The sequence below is a fragment of the Osmia lignaria genome, chromosome 2, assembly GCF_051020975.1.
Source record: "Osmia lignaria lignaria isolate PbOS001 chromosome 2, iyOsmLign1, whole genome shotgun sequence".
Taxonomy (NCBI): Eukaryota; Metazoa; Arthropoda; class Insecta; order Hymenoptera; family Megachilidae; genus Osmia; species Osmia lignaria.
Genome location: NC_135033.1, coordinates 7,580,344 through 7,600,830, shown reverse-complemented (window position 1 = coordinate 7,600,830; position 20,487 = coordinate 7,580,344). Strand labels below are relative to the sequence as shown.

The 20,487-nt window shown below is 36.3% G+C and overlaps 1 protein-coding gene across 6 annotated transcripts in view; it reads right to left on the bottom strand.

Moving 5' to 3' along the window:
- dnt (tyrosine-protein kinase Dnt) overlaps positions 1–19,997 on the bottom strand; it is a 30,612-nt gene extending 10,615 nt beyond the window's left edge. The window contains exons 1-11 of one of the 6 annotated variants that reach the window (XM_034329926.2): positions 19,368–19,997; positions 19,130–19,211; positions 17,999–18,066; positions 17,200–17,888; positions 16,736–17,102; positions 16,481–16,595; positions 15,547–16,072; positions 15,357–15,455; positions 15,185–15,241; positions 14,847–14,930; positions 13,114–14,549 (exon numbers count right to left, since the gene is read on the bottom strand). In XM_034329926.2, the coding sequence (XP_034185817.1) occupies positions 13,114–13,216 (103 nt within the window). In that variant the 5' untranslated portion in view covers positions 13,217–14,549; positions 14,847–14,930; positions 15,185–15,241; ... (6 more) ...; positions 19,130–19,211; positions 19,368–19,997. Of the gene's footprint in view, positions 1–13,113; positions 14,550–14,846; positions 14,931–15,184; positions 15,242–15,320; positions 15,467–15,546; positions 16,073–16,480; positions 16,596–16,735; positions 17,103–17,199; positions 19,046–19,129; positions 19,212–19,367 lie in introns of those variants that run through there. The other 5 variants (XM_076689491.1, XM_076689502.1, XM_034329928.2 and 2 more) reach the window with 5 other exon arrangements.
- Positions 19,998–20,487: the final 490 nt, after the last annotated feature.

The window sequence follows — 20,487 nt, the reverse complement described above, 5'->3', positions numbered from 1 at the left end:
AAAACTTAATATTTCTGTTTTCAAGGCACATTTTTTCCCGAAAATTAGTATATCAGAAGAGGGCAGAAGGTCAAAGCAAAGGGTTGATAATCCCAGAATCACCCAGTCAGAAAGATAGCCTACTATAATCATCCTAACGACTACTGCATACTATGCGACAACCGAGCCATGATCTTGTTATCAATTCAGTTGTTTTCGAGAGCCTTATCTCGTGTAGGTTGCATTTAGACCTGTCACGCATTTGCGCCTAGGTTAGCAAAGAGAGGTGGCGGATACCAAAGGTTCTTTGATGTCTGGTATGCGTGTAACGGGGCAAAGTACAAGCAGGAGCAGTAAAGAGAAAAGAACAAGATGAAGGAGATGCGGTAAGGGAAAGAAAGAAAGAAAGAAAGAAAGGAGAGCCCTTTCAACGAAAGCGTCGACCCTCAAGAACGAGTGCCAGACACAATTGTCACGAGGGGTTCCGCGACACTTCGGTACCTTTACTCTTGGAACATGTACGATCTTCAACTACGACCAGCTACGACGTGCTTACTAGAACGCTCTCAAACAGTTACCACAGCATGCTGATGCCGAGGAAAATGCCCGGGATCAAAGATAAGGAAGTAAAGAAATTCTCAGACGGCCAGTCGACTCGGTAAACCTGCTCGCACTCAGATATCGATCAACAACATTCTAGAAGGTGAAACAAAGGTGTAAAAGACCTCCAGCAGACCTTCTGACGTACCTTTTGTACGACTCTTTTTCACTCTTTGATATGCTTACCCTCTCTACTTTGAAGCTGCTACCTACTCTACAAAGAACGAAACGCAGAAACTAAGGTTTCATTATTTTTTCCTGAAGTTGAAGATTCGAAAGCATAAGATGTTACTAAAAATAGAACGTTCATAAAGCAATTCAAATAGTATTCCAAAAATTCAAGTAAAATTTCCAAGTAGTATAGCAGTATAATTTAGTTTGAGATACTCAAGAGAGATTCTACGAGAAAAGCAATAAAATATTTTAAGAGAAATGAATTTTAATTCAATTCATCGTAGAAGGATATAAAATAGGAACGTAACTGATTCTGATAAAAATTAAAAAAGAAAGCAATTGTTCTTTTTGTTAACGGTCGCTATGAATTCTAAAGCCGTAAGGTGTTCGACCGTACTAACGAACAAAGGATGGAAAAAATAAAGTGTTAGACATAAAGGAGCGAGATAGAGAAGGAAAGCGAGCAAGCATCTTCGTTTCGCGAGGCGCGAAACAGCCGGCAAAATTTCGCAGGGAACCGTGTCCCCTGCTGTCAAAATACAGTATAGAGGCGAGTTGACAAGCGAAACCCCAAGAGTCGCGGTATAAAAGGGAACTGAAGAGAAAAGAAAAAAGGGAAAAAGAGAAAAAGACCCGGTGAATTGCGGGCTAACTGCGGGGGCCCTAGTTCTCTCTGTCCCCCCACCCCGTGTCTCATGGGGCCCCAAGGCTTTGGGTCAGAAACCCAACACCTTTTGAACGCAAAACCCATGGTACATTTATAACGAGATCCTCCACTGGCGAAGCTTTTAAAAAGAGATAACAGCGAATGGTGGAAGTAGGAGGAAGGAGCATAGAAAGAGGGAAAGGCAGAAGGGGTGAGGTACAGGTCAAAGAAACAGGAAATATTAGATTTACACGTCGTGACGCCTGCTTACAATGCGCTGCCTCCAATTCTCCACCGATTCCACCCACGATTTTCTACAATCGAGCTCGCTCCGTACATTTAAAGCTTCAAATTATTTTTTCCATTTTCAAATGTTCGATAACAATTATTCTAAGGTCGTATTTTAATTTCATTTGCTTTTATAATTGAAATATTTCAATACTTGATAATTAAAAAAAATTAATTAAACGGGGCAAATCAGATTGCAAAGCTATTTGGAACATAGTTGAAATTTTAACATATTTTACTTTGTAAATTATTTACAAAGTAACTGATTACAAATCTCTGACTAAAGTTTCAATGGAAACTGAAACTCCTCGAGCTGATCCAAAAATGATCCGCAAGCGGAGGTTAACGACCAGATCAAGCAGCTGGTACTCGCCAATACCTCGACACGAAATCTCAGGAGATCTAATAACGTATCCACGTGTATGCCTCTGTATGTACAAACGAGCTCGAATTTATATGCGCATGTGTATGGACGTGTACAAAACACGTGCTCCCTTTGGATAGGATATTTTTCACTTTCGCCAGTACTGGCAAACAACGTGGGCGTACCTACCCGGTGCACGTACACCCACGCGCAACGTAGACTTCCTTCGGTTAAGGGCAAGAATAGAGGAAGAATGGAGGAATCTTCCATGACTCGTTTAAGTTGCTTTTATTTCTTAAATCTTTTGCTACAAAGGAAATATACTATGCACATATACTTTTCAAAGAAATATAGTCATACCCTGAAGACCTCTACACCGCTGGATAGATCACGAAAAATCGAAGTGAAAAGTTCTGTAGCATTGTAAAATAACATTTACTCTGTACACTAATTTGATGATTAAAATTTATTGAAAATGAACACCCGAACTGTTGATTAATTTTATGAATAAAAAAAATTAATGGCTGGTAGTTGCAGCAATCGAGAATTGCTTTCAAGACAAATAAACCCTAACACAATTAGATGATTATATAAACTTTCCACTGGCTGGTTATCAGAAAACCATGTTGAGGTAAACTTACTTAGTTCAGGTCCTAGTATTTCAGCCTCGATAAATTCATTCCTCCAAAGGTTAACTATGTATATCTGCTTAATGCTTTGAGTGTAAGTTAGGACGCAGACAATGATAATAGAGACAGAATAGTTAGAGAACAATTGCCACATGAAATAGTAACGCCAACTTATTTATGCCATGACAACTATTAGTCTTGAACACACCTAGCTATTCTATTACTCAATTGCAAACGAGCATCATAATCATACTACGATAACAATATTAACTTTTAACAAATACCTATATAAGAATTAACCCTATAAAAAAACCCTATTTTTTTAAATAATAGCTTTAATAAACCAAGGTCACTTTCTTCGGTACTAATCTTGAAGAACAATTGAAATGAAATAACTCTTTCGAAATATCTTAGACAAGAGAAATAATATATTTTCTAACTGGTGAAGAGTTCAATTCTAAACTTTCGACTCTAATTAGTAGTAGTGAAATTCCTTCAGAGGTTCTCTAAAGCAAAGACAATTTTCACACTTATTAGACCCTATTAAATCCAGTGTAAATATTCTTCCAAGTAACCAGTTATGATAAGATAGACCCACCCTCTATATGATTCAGAAGGCTGACTGCTTAGCATATATCGAACGAGTACGTGGGTTCTTCGTCTGCCAAGGGGGGTCGTCTCCTCTTCTGAATAACCCATAAGTCCTGGCCAAGTCCTGAATGTCGTTTGTATTCCCTTTCCTTCGTTCTCAGTTTATCCTCTTCCGTTATTGCAAGACCGATTCGGTCTCTGTTTCTCTTCGCAGGCCATAGGTCACATCCAGGAAGGCGTAACTTCACGCGACACAGGTTATAATTCACTCGAGAGGTTCGTAACCGAGGAGGGAGAAAAAGGAAAACCTCGAAAAAGAAAAAAGAAGAAAAAGAAAAGACCAAGTGTACGCCTTCAGCTTATGTCGTCGACTCAAGGATAGATTTTCGTGCCTTTCCGAAACTTGCCCCGTCTCTTTATAGCCTTGGCCTAGCGGAAGGATTAAGGGGAAACTTTTCCGTCAGGCGTATTACGTTACGGTTAAATCCTCGACATTCTTTACCCTCGATCGTAAAGAATTGCTTCATTTAAAGTTGGATCTCAGACAAACCCTTTGGCAACTTTCCTGAAAGTTGTTATTTGTTTCGTCGAGGAACTTTATAGACGCTGCACTGTTCAACAAATTTTAATTTTTTCTTTCGTAATCCAGCAGGCCAATGATTTCCAATTTATTTTAATCGCAGATGATCTTTTCATCTTAATTGGAACCCAAACGATGTGTGCTGGTTATCAATAAAAAATTTTGTATCAGAATCGTTGCAGAATAATTTCTATTACAGTACTGCTATATTATTCTAAATTAATTACTATAATTTATAAGTAAAATCATGTAAAATCTGATCATATCTAAAAACAGACAGAAAGCAGATTTTATTTTCGATTCAGAAAAGAAAATAGTTTGGCGAGAGTTAAATCTGGTTCATTGTCCTCTGACGAAGAGCAGGAACAGTAGATGGACTCTCGGCATTGTAGGCAACCCCGGTCCTGTTTATTTATCGAGGGTAGAACGGCAGCGAAACGGGAAGCAAAGCAAACCTGCATCGAGTTGGGACGTGATTCTGGCATCAGGAGCTAAAATAATATTGTTGCTGGCGTACACCCTGGAAATACGATTGCGAGCTTTAGTTAGGTCGTTATATCGGTGCGGGGACGATAGTACAGTCTGTTGCAAAAGAACTCGTTATATCCTCTGTATTTTAATCTTAATATGGTCTTCCAGCCTTTTTCGACCCAAAAATTTAAGAAGACATGGATGCACAGTTATTATTATTTTATTATTTTAGGGAATTATTATTTTAGGGAAAATAATGATCAAAAATATCGAATTAGAAAAGGAAAAATGATGTTACGATAGATTGTGGGGGTCAGCTAGGAAGAAATTATTCAAAGAAAATGTATTTATAATTTCAAGACTAGGAAAGCACATTTGCATGATATGAAGATCATATCCTGAAAATTTGATGGAAAACACGTCTAAAATTTATGAAATTCCAATAACCAGGAAAAAACACTGAACCCTTAAAATTAACCCTAACTTTGATAAATATTGTTTCCAAGATATCTAAATTTTTAAAAATATTTCAAACTATTTGAAAACTGAATTTAAAGTAAACTCTGATTTTCCAAACACGATTTAAAATATTTTTTAAAAACCAAGTGCATGAGCCTATTAGATCCATCTGAGCAATGAAGATTAAATAATAATATTATTCAAATACAACTTGAAGCATTTTCATTTGCAGAAATAGAATTCGCATGGCAGACTGTAAAAGTCCACTGGACGAAAAGTGACAGATGGGTGAACTGATTGAGACGTTGTCGCCACTGCAGGGAAGACATATGGCACCGTACTAGCAATCAGGAGTTGGACGTGAAGAGGATTACGGGACGGCTGAATTTATCATGACGTTGAATCGTGCATCCTTTACCCGTGATTCGTGTCATTCTATCAACGGTGCTCGTTAAGAAGGATTCGCCAGGAAGTCGACTTCAAGGAACCGACTTTCTCCCGATCCCTTTATATCCCTCGCAGAACGATTTCTCTCACTTTTAGGTTTAATCCTTTTACCCGTCAGCTTCGCCACGTTGCCAATTCTTCTATTTTCGAATAATGAACGGCTTACTTTCTAGCAAAAATAAATCTGAGTACTTAATATTGAATTATTCATTTTAATAACAAACTACTGTATATAAAATCTCAATGATTCTTAAATTCTCTTTAAAAAAAGCTATGAAATGGAATGAACTAATTAACGTAGGATCTCAGAATAAGAATTGTAAAATTGATACGAGATAACAGAAGGTTTACTCTTTTTTTCCGTTCTCTTTAATTCATGACTGACGTATGAATACATCTTCCAGGAAAAGAACTGACCTACGAATACACGTGTTCAACGACAGCCTAGCTCACCCTTCAGTGTCCCCGGAAAGATCAATCTTCCTTCAGAAGCTCCCACTGGCAGTTCGAAGGGTTTGTCACGTGCGATTTATCACTAGAGGCTGCCAGGGGATGAGAGTACAAGGGCGATCACCGTCGAAGAAGATAGACGGATAAAAGGACATTGAACATAAAAAGGCAGAGCATCCCCTGCTGCGGGGCTCCTGAAGACCACGACGGAGATGGCATCTACAGATTCGAAGACTTCGAATTTTTAAACAGCGTAGATGCTTTAATAATTCCTTAGACGGATTCGGAATTCCGTCTGCCGTCGGAAGAATGACATACGAGATAAAAAGAAACACAATGAATATCTCGTGTTTTCAGCCCCTATTTGTATTTAACGTCTTTTCAATTTGGATCATTTTTAAATAGCGAAACACAATATTATTTACGCTGCATATTCGAAGGGTCATTAATAATTTTCTAGGAAAATAAAACAAATTTTTCTTTTGTATGCGAGAAGAAAATCACAAATTCTGTGATCAGTTTATAGAACACAGTAACGAAACGTTGGATCGTGTGTTAGAAAACGTCAGTATTTTCGAGTTCTCTTCTTCACGGTAGTTCGTTCTAGGTAGCAGCGTAAAAGGTTGAGAACGGCCACCACTTAAGGACCCATTTGTCAGGAACTGTTTGTGGCCCTTGGAAAGAGTTAAACTTCTTGCCGAGTCACCTTGAATAAGGGCCGATGCATCGAAGTCTATACGTCAGAAAAATGTTTTCTCTCATCGGGGGCACGTATGTAGTTAGTTTCAAAGTGTATGGTGTTCTGGTAGAGGAGGGAAGGGAGAGAGAGAGAGTAAAAAAAAAGGAAAAAGTTGTATTCTGTAGGAGAGTCTGAATCATGATCTTATATTAAATCAAGAAAGGTACCAGAACTCTTAAGTGCTCCAAGTGCGCATGATGTTTTTCACAGGAGATCCTGCAGGGAACGGCGGACTCATCTTTAAGAAGCAGATGCTCGTTAAGATCCTGTCACTCACGACTTGTTTCGTTCAAGTCAAAACAGAAAACTCTTTGCGAAGATAACGCCGAGGAATTGATGAACATTCTCGTTAACAAATAAAAGGCGAAAAAGGGTATAAATGAAAAGCATAGGAGGAAACGTTATTTAATTAAATCTTTCATTGTGGAAGAAATTATTGCGACTCTTCTCACTCTTAAATTGGAGGATGAAAATGACAAATAAAAATAATAATTTCAATTCACAAATATAAGAATTCTTACTATTCCACTTTGTACAGAAGCATTATTCACAATTTCGACCCTCCTGGGATATAACTTTCCTTTTTCATGATAATTCTAGGTAGAAAAATCTCCCAAGTACTTTCGGGAAATAGGGTATGACGTTTCCACCCTCGTATCCAGCGCCATTTTTGAAGTCCCCAGAGGAATCCTAGGCCCAAGTAAAAGGCAATCTCGTTACAGCTTTATTGGATTCTTTTCTAATGGTTATACCTTTATTCCATGCTTAATGGTTTAATCTCGATAAACAATTTCTCGATCAAACGTAAACTAGACGTAACACATGTCGATATCGAAACTGGCAAGTGTTTCATCGGATGACTTTCTTATTTCGTTGAAATCAAAGTAAACGAAAAAAATGCACGAGTCAAGGTGCGTCTCTTCGCTCTTGGAAGAAAATCCACGGGGGTTCTGTATCCTCCCCGACGACTCTTCATGTAAATGTCTGACCAACACATCCCGCAGAGTGTCCCTGACACGTAGGTTGAACGAAACGAGCTGGCGCACACAAGCGAAAACTAAAGGCGCGGATCTTAACGAGGAGTCGAAGATTGATGTAGACAACGGTGCAGCATCCGTTGCTTGGCTCCATTTTGAAACCATACTCGATCGTTTCTTCCCAACCTTTCCCTCGTAGCGCATATTTCTTTGTCACTTTACCATCGACGAATACCATCTAACAATTAACGAATCTTTCTTCGTTATTCTTCTATTTTACTTTCTTCAGCATTTATTTACTCAAGTTACTCGTATATTTCGTTGAGTCAAAAATATGATGGTTGCTTTTACATTTTTTTTAAAATTTAAATATTGATTTGTCATCCTTGTTTCGTTTGCAATATTGTATAATTGAAAATTCATAATCTTAGTAGAGTGGATGCAGAATCATTTTGACCCAGTTTACAATTAAACTTTTGTTCTGTCAGCTTGCATTAATAATTATTGAGTCATGATTGATCCACCGTCAATCTTGAATGTGATTACTGTGCCTTCCACTGTCCTGAGGTTAAAAATTAATTTAACTTCATTTGGAATCCATCATTTTGTAAAAATTAAATTTGCACCAATTTCAAAACAAAGATGTAATATTTTGTAGTAGAAAATAAGAAATTTGTAGGAGCCACTGATATCTACGCCACTGTGCGTGCATAAACGTTTTCACGGAGCCCAGGCGGGACCTTTGTGGCCGCCCCACTCTTCAAGTAACATCAAGATGGGCCTGTCAGGCCCTAACTAGCTAAGGTCGGGCCCGAACCGGACTCACACAAGCAAAACACCGCCTCCGGCACAAGATTGTCGAGTGCACACTACTTTCGTGTTTTGACACGGACTTCTGATGGATGATGCTCGTGCGGATCATTGCAGTTTGACGTTTTCTTGATTGAACGGAGTATTAATTTTACAAGTTTTTTCGCCTTATGTTAATTCGACGAGAAAGTTATTGAAATTTCGATCCTGTTATTTCAGATGAGTTAACATCTTAAAAATTCTTTACCGTGTATTTACATAATAAAAAAAAGGAATTAATATTGCAACACAGGTAGGAAATTTTTCATTTAAATAAAACAAATACTTTTTATCCGAATATTAATAAAACTATTAATCTAGTAAATGATGTATTTAAATAGAACTTTGTTTGAATAATTGAGATAATTGCAGTACTATGTAGATAAAATGTAAATATTAGCTATACGAATTAATTCAGTGCCTTTTCTTTTTTTCATTGAAGATTTATTTTTATAAAGTTACGGTAACTCCAATTCATGAAGTAAGCTTTGTTGCTATTACATTTTAAAGTAGTAATTAAGAAGGATTAATGCTAAAGGCACGAAATTAACTTTTTAGAAAATAGATTCTTAGAAATATCATTGCAACAAAAATATTGTAATTGCTAATACTGCAAATAATACAATAATACAATAATAAATAAAGAGTACCTAAATGATCGTCTGTATGCAAATTTATTTGAATAATGTTCAACAGTTCAGCAAGGAGAAATTACGAAGAGAAATCATTGCTAACTGGTTGCGCAGCTGTTGCAATATTGTAATTAATTATGATGGCAATACATTAATTATGAAGAAGTCAAGATATGTTTTATCTGGGTTGTTACAATACTTATCATTGACAGAAGTGTTATTAAACAGCGTTTAATAAACGGAAAAGTTACTTCTACGTTAACGATAACTTTTCAATGACTAAACTATGATAAATTATTAATAATATCAAGAATAAAAATTTTATCAATTAAGATAATGTATCTTGAATCGTTTGGACACAAAAGCAACGTCAGCAAATTAAATGTAATAGTTGATATCATGAACGATCGAGGAATGTAATTTACTCGTCTTCAGCGGAAGAAATCAGAGAAATAGGAATGTAACTTGGCACCGGTGGAATTCAAAGTTATCTTATCCAAAGTGGATGCTACACGATACCGAAGTGGTAGCAAACTCGTAGGAGTATAATACTTTAAGATAACTCGAAAATTTTCGGAGCATGTTGGATCTTGAAAACTCGTTTTGGTGAAGAAAAAATCGTATTAAAAAGAAGAAACAAATGATCGCAAAACTACGATAAAGATTTCTACATTTTCATTTCATTTCACAAAAATTTACAAGTATTCTAAATCACTGTATATTTTACAACTACCTGAATTGATATACACAAATTTTTGGATACTTATTAAATTCCTTTTAAATGCAAGAAACATTATTAACAAATTAAAATAGGTATGTTGTAATTTAAAATACCCCTTCTTAATACCTTCCTTACATTCTATGTTCAATTTCTAACAAACGTCCTTGTTAGACCATTTGTTGAACAGAACAATAAGAATCTACAACCATAATTAATCACCAATCAATATCTTTATTATGATTGCATGAAATAAAAGAATAAAAGGTATGCCCTTTGGGGATCAATTTTTTCCTTCCTTAATCATGAAAGAACACAAGGGAGGAACACAAAAATCCTAGTAAATATCGAAATAGGAAACCACCTTGTTCCAGGAAACATGAGTGCTGCTCGAAAAAAAATCGAGGTCTACGTATATGAAGAGCGAGGCAAGAAGGGCCACCGAAATCGGTATCGAGGGCTCTATCTAAGGAGGGTCCATTCGGCGTACAGCGCAACATGGCCATCGGACTAAAATGAGAAGGCAACGAAGAAAAAAGAAAGGAAGCAAGAGGACGGGGCAACCCGTAGGAAAACAAGACGAAGAGAAGCGACTGTCGATTACTCGGTGTCTAAACAAACTAGGGTCCAGTCCTGTGACTCGACGCCCCATGCTGCATTCGCTTAACAAGGACCTCGTTATAATATTTTATTGAGTCCCAAATACATATATCTTCTGTGCTATGTTATTCTACGAATCTCCTTCCACCTTTGATATTTTTTTGCCAATCTACGTTATCGCGAAATGGCGACGAAACAGTCGTTAGCATGAGGACTGTTCGAAAAACAACCAATGTAATTGGTAGAAACATCTCACAAGGCAAGTTTCATTTCTCATCAACCGTCGGACTCAGATTTTAATAAATTCTTGCATGTTCATGAATTATTTAGGGCACACAAAAAAATTGACGTTTTATTATGTATTTCAATACTATTTAACAAAAACGTTTTTAGCACACTTTTGAGGTTCGCTCGACGCCATATTAATTGTTATCTACAATCCGATTGGTCTACGGGGACCAATTAGATCTCTCTAACGGTATCAACTTCGCTTATTGGACGAATTGTGGGTAGAATCCAATATGGCGTCAAACTAACCTAAAATACTGTAAAAACGCCGAGATCTACATACATATAACTTTTAAACAGATGATTTCCTAAGTTAAAACTTGTATTTCTGAGTTTTTCTTATCGAATACTATCGAAATATATAAGGTAGGGTTAATAATTTTGTGTACCCCAAAGTAAACCTATTATACTTCCTAAAAGTTTTATTAACCCTCTAAGGGTGTAATGAAGTCGATCGTGACATAAACCTACAAAACTAAAGTTCCACTATTTTAACGAAAAAGTTTCATACGAATAGATTGTCTGTAGTATCAAGTAGCCGTTTCGTGACAAGCGACTGTAGTCGTCTTAGCGATGGAAGGGTTAAATAAAAGAAACCGATACGAACACGATATCAACCCGGTACAATCCGATTTGGCGCGAAGTTCTTGACACGACGTCGAACGTTCGAGTTAAGCAGAGAGAGGTTCTACAGATGCATACGAAATAGGTGTCGTCGACCGTGGAACGAGGTGCAAAGTGTGCGACTGAAAACGCACAATCCCACGCACGAGCGCATTTCCCTCAACGACGAATCACCGATTCAAGCTGGTTCAGGTGTCGTCGACTCCTCCCGTTTGCGTCTCGCGTTGATGCAGAACAGGGAAGGACAGAGCCGAGCAAACCAGCTGAACGCTTTTCGCGGATCAACGAGCCGAGAACGAATTATCCGCCGCCGTGGAAGTTATCGAGGAAATATTGGAAAGTTCGTGGCGTTGAGTGGCTTTTACCTGTTTCCGGTACACCGACTCGTGTGCAGCAAGCTCGAGCGACGTCGTTTTCTGGCTAATGGGAACTTCAAATGAAATCCGGAACGGGAATACGCACGACGACGGAGGAAATAGGAAAAAGAGATTGAGAGCGTGAGAATGGAACAAGCGATCGAGTATCGTCGCACGAATTTGTTCGGATTCACTAAAATCAACGACATCGTTTCACGAGAGATTTTAATGGGTCGTTGAATCGATCTCAGACCGACGCACCCAACCAATTGGATTTTCGATAGACGGTTGTAAGCAGAGGCAAATCTCGAGCTTTTTTTTTCAAAAAATTGCATTCAGAGATGTACAAAATTGACAAGATTAATTAGGGGTGAAATGGCCTCTTCAGCATTGGCGTAACTAGGTTTTTTGGAGGGATGTACTAGGTCCATTAGAAATTCTGAAATTTTGTGAATTTGAAATTTTCGTATTTAAGGATATTAAGATCCTGGAATTTTGAAAATTTGGAAACTTGAAATCTTCGAATTTTGGAAATCTGAAATTGTGAAGTATTCAAATTTTCAAACGAGGGAGCATTATTAGTGGCACTTATACGAAAAATTATTTGGAGGAACTATATAAAGAAATCTAAAGAGATGATCTCATTTTCTGGAATAGAATTTTTGTGATGTTCGTCAAGTACCAGGAACAAAACATCAAATACAATGTTCTAAATGTCAACAGTACTGTCACGACGTCTGCAGTGATTACGAGGTAGAAGACTTTAATTGTGACATACGTTCAGGCTAGTCATGCTACTCCATTTCGTTAGTCATCTTACCCGCCCTATGGGGTAAGGTGACGAAGACGCTATATCATGTTTACTTTTATTTTACAAGAAATATTTTATTGCGCATTGAAAAATATAAATTTTGTAATTAGCACACGAACTAATAATTTGTTACTTTTGTAAAAACTATTACACTACAATTATTGTATAAAAGAAAATGTATATTTTTCAAAGAATAAAATTATTTTAAACGGATACAGACATCTTTGAATTTTTATGTTAGTTACTGATAAATAGATATCAACTATAGTAAGAAAACCCTTAGCTATTTAAAATATTACAAAGACACCTTTATTCGCGCTCTACTAAACATAGCAATCAATATACAAGGTGTCCGGTAATATATAGCACAAGTGGCAGATGATTCTACATGGGAAAATAAGTCTATAATATAGAATACCTATAATTTATTTATTTTCTTCCATTTTAAAGAAACTTAAATAAAAAATTTTTCAAAATGTTTGTAACCCACTATTTTATAGCAATACCACAATGAATGAAACTAATTAATTAGTACATTATTAATATCATTAAGATATATTGTTTGTCGTATCTTTCATGGTAAAAAATTAATTTAAAAAATAAAATCTTAGATATTATATTGTTGCTTATTCTAAAATATCTATACTTAAAACAAAAATTAAATTTCACAACAACAAAGTAAATATGTAACATTTAGGAGGGTTTACTTGGCTCCATTTTACCATATGTGCAGCACTAGTTGCACCTTACTATTTAAGGATGAAGCGAGACATAATGAATGAAGCATAAACGATCCACTAAACCGTGAAAACAACTGTAAAAAAACTGTACTGTGACTTACCCATTAGTTTCCGCACTTCTGCTTGGCTAAGGAATAGGTTGAAGTAACTTGCACCTGGCTGCACGTAGAATACGAACAGTAATACTGCCAATTTAAGAAGCATCGTGTCCACCACGTGTTTAACCGGTCGTATATACTAGGTTACTCCGAAACACGCGTTACGTTACGCTATAAACAACGTTAAACTCTTCTAACTGGATTCATGGTACGTGGGTAACGTGTATCGTTGTTTTACTACTGTAGGCGCACGTGACATCACGTCGTTCTATTGCAATGTTTCCAAACGGATTAAAGAGTGTTATAATCTCGATAATACTGCACGATTACTTCTAACTGAACCGAATTTTGACAGTTCGTCGTATGAACTACTTTTCGGATCGTATATAACGACACCTACGTATTACGATTGAAAAACATCGACGAAACAATTCGAAACGATTTATTAGCTCGCTTGACAGTCTGTATAATAAAAATATTAAACAAAAGACGGAAGATTGAACGAAAATGCACACACGAGAGCGCGCGAGGTACTTGCCTCATGAAAGTCACAACCAGTTATGTGCTCCGACCGCCATGGGTTGACTGGGGTCGACGCAGGCTTGGCGTGCCGAAACTAGTCGAGCCCGCCCGAGCTCGGCCGAAGTCTACCTACGAGAATCGCTCGTTTCAGGCGTCGTGTAGATCGGATGGTCTCGGTCTTTCGTGTAGCGGTAACTAAGGGGAGAATTAAAATTGGAGTACCAGACTTGATCCATGATCCAGATAAAAATAAAAAAAGCCATCGCATCGAACTGTCTACCAATAAAATAGAAAATCGCGGATATAATATTGCAGTAAATCCGGATCGCTGACATAGATAACCATATGAAGATTATCAAAAGTACATAAATAAAGATTTTAATTAAGACTGGAATATTATACATATATTAAATCTAAACTTTAAATTCCTCTTACCTTTCGATACGTTCTTAATTATGAAAGGTGATTATTATGAAGTCATGAATAAAATAACAGAGTAACCTCTGCCTTAACGATAAAAGATAAAACACAAAGTATAAAGTATGGAACCAGTAAACATATTTTGCAAATTTAAAGCTGATTGAAAAGCTTCCATAAAAGAGATACAACACAGCTGAAAATGATGAGAAAAAGGGACGATGATTACTTTTATGCAGAACGAGCATTGCAAGAGGTATTGCATGAACGTGTTCCCTGCGAGACCAATCACGACTATTGGCAGCTGCCTATAAAACACGCAAATTCGTTCACCATCTTTTATTTTCTTCTCAATATTCTCGTCGTACGCTCATTAACTTAATCTCAACCATTATGTGGTTAAGTTCGTCATTACTTTATATTTTATCGATGCTGCTGAAAGCGCCCTACTCCAGCATCGAAACGTGATATATAGGCATTTATCGATGCGCATCTCGTAACTGTAACCAGGAAGTGAATAAATTATTCAGAAGTAATTTTTCAATTAAATTTATATTATGAACGATAAACTTTGCAATAAACTATAGAAAAATTACACAATCTTGTAATAACTGTAATACCTAGTCCAAATTCTATTTTTATGATTTAATTCTAAAATAATATCATTTCTATTTTGACTTGAAATTGAAATAATTGAATTACTGAAGTTTTACTTGCAAAATTTATTTGGAAATGTAAGCATTTCCAAGAATATTTATAATAATTTTGAATAGTATATAAAGAGATGATGCTGTAACCTGTGGTATGAAAACTCCATTTAATCTCGAGCAAATACAGGGTGCTTCGCTTAAATCAAGACAAATTCCTTTGTCGGCCATAATCTGGAAAAACAGTCGTATATCACGATGATGCCAGCCAGGTTCCTGTTTTATCTAAATTTACCCTAGCAGTGATTGCTGAACAACTTGAAGGAGCGGAAACATCTTTAAAATTTTATTTTCAATTTTAAACTACCGCATGTATCTTCCCTTTTTCAGATATTTTGAAAATTTTCTTAGAACTACAACGTCCTTGAAAGTAATTTTTATTTCAAAGAATTTCTGCGCAAATGACAAAAAAAGAAAATTATAAGTACCTTAGGATTTTGCAAATATATTTCCCAGTGTGATTTCCATCAGTTGATCAGTATCATCTAGTTCAAAGAATTATGAAATTAGAATGCCTAGAATTCTCTTATATTACAAAAGAAAAAAGGAACAATAACAAAATACAATATAATTCAATGCTGTATTTGGATCCTTTGGTACCTATAGCGATGTTTCAGTAAATTCTATGGTTAGCATTTAGATTGACTTAAACTGGAGGTCTCATTGACTAGTCCCGGGGTCTCGTAACCTATGATGCCTCTGCAATAATACATCATTAGAGGGATGATATAATGTCGCGAACATTCAACAGAGCTTTATGTCGCTTTGGTAGGACATTGAGAAAACTAACATTGATGATACGTTCGGATCTACACGAGTGACGCGTAAGAAGAAACAGCGTTTTCTACTTATCCTGAAAAACAAAAAGTCTGCAGGCAGTATCACACGGAGATTTCCGCTTTGAAAGGCTTCCTTTGCCTGATCGTGACGCAGTCTCCAATTAACGCTTTCCGCACAGTCAAAAGGCCCCGACGGTGTGCTGAAAAGTGGATTAAAGCGTGCTCCGTTTGCTACCGCCTTTTACAACGTTTACAGACGCGAACGTACTATAGGTATACGTGTGTGCCGTGCACCCGCTCCTTGTACTCGCGCCCGGCGTCGACTCTTTGCCGTTTGTATTCTTATTCCTTGCTGCTCTTTTCCTAGCCGCATTCAATCGAAATGCAAAAGCGTTCCGCACAACTTCGGATCGTATAGTTCAAGGGAATACGTTTAATTTTAATTAATACACCAGCAACGTTTGTACGTATTAATCACACCTTACGTGCCCATTGTTTCTGGTCACGTTCGTTAATCGCATACACGATTCAATAGCTCTGAAAGAAAAGAAAATGGAATGTTAGATATGGGGTGAATATTTATAATTTATTGTAAATTAAATTTTATAAATAAAATTGTATTATTTATTACTGAATATTGCGAAAGGATTTTAGTTATTATTCGATTTTAATCCTGCTTTGAATTTTTTAATTTATTTCCAAAATGACTTCTTAGGGCTTTTATTTTGTTCAACCACCATTTTACTAAATTAGCAAGTGTAAATTAATTTACTTTCTAAATTTTGAAATTTGCTAAAATAATTTTCAAATAATTTTGGGAAGCCACTGTGACCCTCATACTTCAAAGAAGGATTAAAGTGAAGATTTTTCTCAAATTTTCTGGAGATATTTTTTTTACAATATATTTATAAAAAAAGTAATTTGTAAAAGTAAATTGTAAAATACCAAAAAGTTATTTTCTTCTGTAAAATCCGATCAGTTCGATTCCACCTGACCTCGCCACGGAGCAAAGGAGTGAAAGTAGAAATTGCGGTAGGCAAGGGGTACAGAAGGGTGGGCCCTGCAAATAAAAAAATATAGATAAAAGAAGCTGGCTGCACGTTGGACTAACAAGACTCAGGACTCAGGGGCTATTATCATAATTGTGGGCTGCAGGCAGCGGCTGTGCCCACAAACCAGAATGCCTCTTGTCTCATCTACCTTGCTTTTCTCTTTCTTCTTTCTTACACCCTTCTTCTTCTTCGTATATTTTTTACACAAATCCTCGTACTCTCGCATTTTGCGCATCTCTTCTCTGCTCTTTTGCACGTGTTAGAGACAAATGGACAGACCCTTCAAACATTTAACTTTCACACTGTTTATTTCCATATTGATAAAGAAACTCGTGTGAGATTTTTCAAATGTTTTACACTTTGAATGTGACTTATCAGTTTAGAGTAGGAATTTTATTTTAATCCAGTGATACAGGAACGAAGAAAATTAAAATTGTAGGTTCTCTTCATGGTCCGCCGTCCGAGAGTTAAGTGTCACATACCCTACGATCTTTTTGGGTTCATATTTCATTTATCTGTATAAAAAATAATCAGAAATTGTTCTTTATCTTAAATTAATCTCTTTTAATTCTTTAATTAAATCTCTTTTTCTTAAATTAAAAATAAACATACTCTGCTTTTAAATAAAGAGAGCAGCGTTCTACCAATATTTTTGAAAAATATTGAAAGCTGTAAGTGCAAGTACAGTACCACTGTCTGTACGGAAACAATACCGAAATGTCTACCATTCCATTCTCTTTTGTTCTTCACTTCCCCTAATTACATGGCAAGCTTTAAGATCCTTCCAAGCTCGGCACGTACATTTCAGCTTTCATTTTAAGAAATGGCGAAGTGGTACAAGATCGACATTCAGTATCAAGAGTACAATCTTTCAAATCAAACTTGCCTTCTTTATATTCATTTTCTTTTTTAATAATTAACGAAAATATTTCAAATGATCAAGATTATAACTCCATCTTATGTCTCAACGAAACGAGGCATGTACACGCTTGATTCCTTGTTAACTTTTTCGCTGCCTATCATACCTCAGCTTATGCATCTTTTAAGTGGCGTAGCTAAATTGTTTCTTTTTCTCTTTCATTTTTTTTTTTTACATTTCTTCTCGTGTGTTCTTTCAACGAAAGATGCCAGGGGCGTGTATGTTTGTTTAGCCTCGGTGTACCCTGTTATTAGGGGCCGGTGCTGCTCGAAAACCGAAGGGCCCACGAGGATATCTGGCCCCGGAGAGTTGATCGCGCATCCTCCATCTTCTCATTCTGCAGATATCTCTTCTCCCTCTTTCCATCATCCTCCATCCTTCGCTTTATTTCGTGCGTAAGAGCAGTTCAAGATAAAAAGGATAGCCGGATAAATTTGAAAGGGGGGTGATACCCTGGCCTACCCCTCCCCGACGAGGCCTTTGTTTACCTACCTAGATCCTGATTTAGATTCGGCCGCATTTTAATTTATCGCCGACGATCGTGCCGATTACGAGAACACCTATTCCCAGAGCAAAGAACGATACTTGTTACCTCTTATTAACGTTCTAATAGAAAGATACACGCCTTTTAAAATCATCTAAAGCCTTCGTACTTCCCTGGATATTACAGTCCATTGTTTACTTTAGGCAGCCTCTATTTTAAGCCAAAAAATATTGTGCAATCATGGATGGACATTGTACACGTAATAGATATTTATGCATCCCCTTTTCTACGGGATCCGTGGGGCGATTCGTGGGATTCTCTGATACACAATAGATCGCTGATGACATGTCCCGCAGCTTCGACAATTGTACGGTGTCTGTTTGCACGAGAGACACGTGACAAAGTGTTAGAAACAGAGCTAACACGCGACCTCATCCCGCGCCTATTATTTGTTTAATTCAACCACTATTGTGATACGTGCATCCAATAATTTACGCTCCAACTATTTCATGGATATCTGTTGCCTCCGTTTTTAACCAAGCGAGATGATTATTCACGCATATCCTATGAGAAATTTTTGTATGGCCTACGTTTGTTTGCCTTTGAATATTAATGTTTATTGGTGTGTATTCGACTGTAATATTGTATCAGCGATTTTAATTTAATTTGCTGTTATTTCTACTGGATTGGTGTATGATTTGCTTCATTAAAACTTCATTTTTCTCGGATCTGATGGGATCGTGAAACTGGTCGCCATACGAAGTGTTGTGTCGTGGCGACTATTAATTTGTAAAATGCTATATAATAAATGAAATCGTGAAATAAACGATGCCGATGGGTCGATCACTTGCGAATTATACGACGATTAGTTTCGCGCCACTTTTTGAAAAAGGTGACGCTCGACAAGTATCGAGTTAGAGAGAAATGGTGCGAAACAGGATGCGAGAGTCGAGGCCGAACTTCGAATTCCGCGTCGGTAAAACAGTCAACGTTTCATCGAAAATTAGGCCGAACAGAAACTGATTTAAGCGCCACCTCAATTATCGCATGCTATCAACCCTATCAACTAACGGCATGCTAAATGACACGTGGGTGCTACGATAGCTATATGAATAAGTACATAATTAAACAATACTGACCATGCATTCATTATTATTAATTTTCGTTCCGTAAAATTGTAGTTGCAATGTGATACACTTCAGAATCTGAAAGGCATAGTCCCTGAAAAATATATAACAGAGATTAAATTAAAAAAAAAGCATAAATTTCGCAGCCAATTCGCTTGTATTATTTCCTGTATAATTAATAAATGTACCATAGAAATAATGATACAGTTATTAATTAGTCATCAAATAATAACGATTGCCCAGTTCTCACCACGAGGAGGTTGCTGTGGTTTGAAGACCCGCCCTACTTCATCCCATCCACCCACCATTTATGCAAATTTTTACTTTCATTCAATAGTGAATTCCTCTTGAAAATTGTTATAAGAAAAATATTTGTTAGTCAACGTAGCGAATTTCTATCAAATGAAAAGCAAAAATTATGTGTTCTGTGGACAAGAGCGAGATCTGGCGTCTGACCAGAGTCATGGATAAAGTCATGGCCTTTCCAATGTACAACGTCTCTGCTTGAAATATCTTCGCTAGGGTTGATTTCTTTCTACCATTGCGTTTTAAACAACTTCGTTCTTTGTAAATTCCATATTTTGTGATTTTCTTTTCATTTTATTTTTAACCGACATCGAAAAGAAGGAGGTAATTAGTCATTTGTAATTAGTCAAAAATCATACAAGTTCCTTTTTCAGGAACTATAAAATTACTATAGTTATACGTTCTATATGGTAATATTGCAATCCCGAAAATACTTTTCTGAATTTAAACTATTGTTTCCCAATTAAAAAATATATAAATCTTTTTATCGTAGCTCTTAGCTTGATATCGCTTTCTAAAAGTTATCTTTAGAAAACGATATCAATTACCAGGTCACACCACATGGAGGTGGCTACGTTAGTGACCCATCCTAAAATCATAAGAACGTGAAACCATTCAAAGCAGACAACATAAAATAAAAATTTAAACAATACAATCTTGAAATAGAAAATAAAATTAACATCCTAATATCAGAAACAATTAAGAAAATAATAATAATTTAACAATAAAATGCTGTAACGGAAAACATAATTATTAGGATTAGATATACAATAACGTGAAACCATTCAAAACAGACAACATAAAATAAAAATTTAAACAATACAATCTTGAAATAGAAAATGGAATTAACATCCTAATATCAGAAACAATTGAGAAAATAATAATTCAACAATAAAATGCGGAAATAGAAAATATAATTAACATCATAATATCTGTAATAATTAACAAAATAACAATTCAACAATAAAATGCTGAAATAGAAAATATAATTAACATCATAATATCTGTAATAATTAACAAAATAACAATTCAACAATAAAATGCTGAAATAGAAAATATAATTA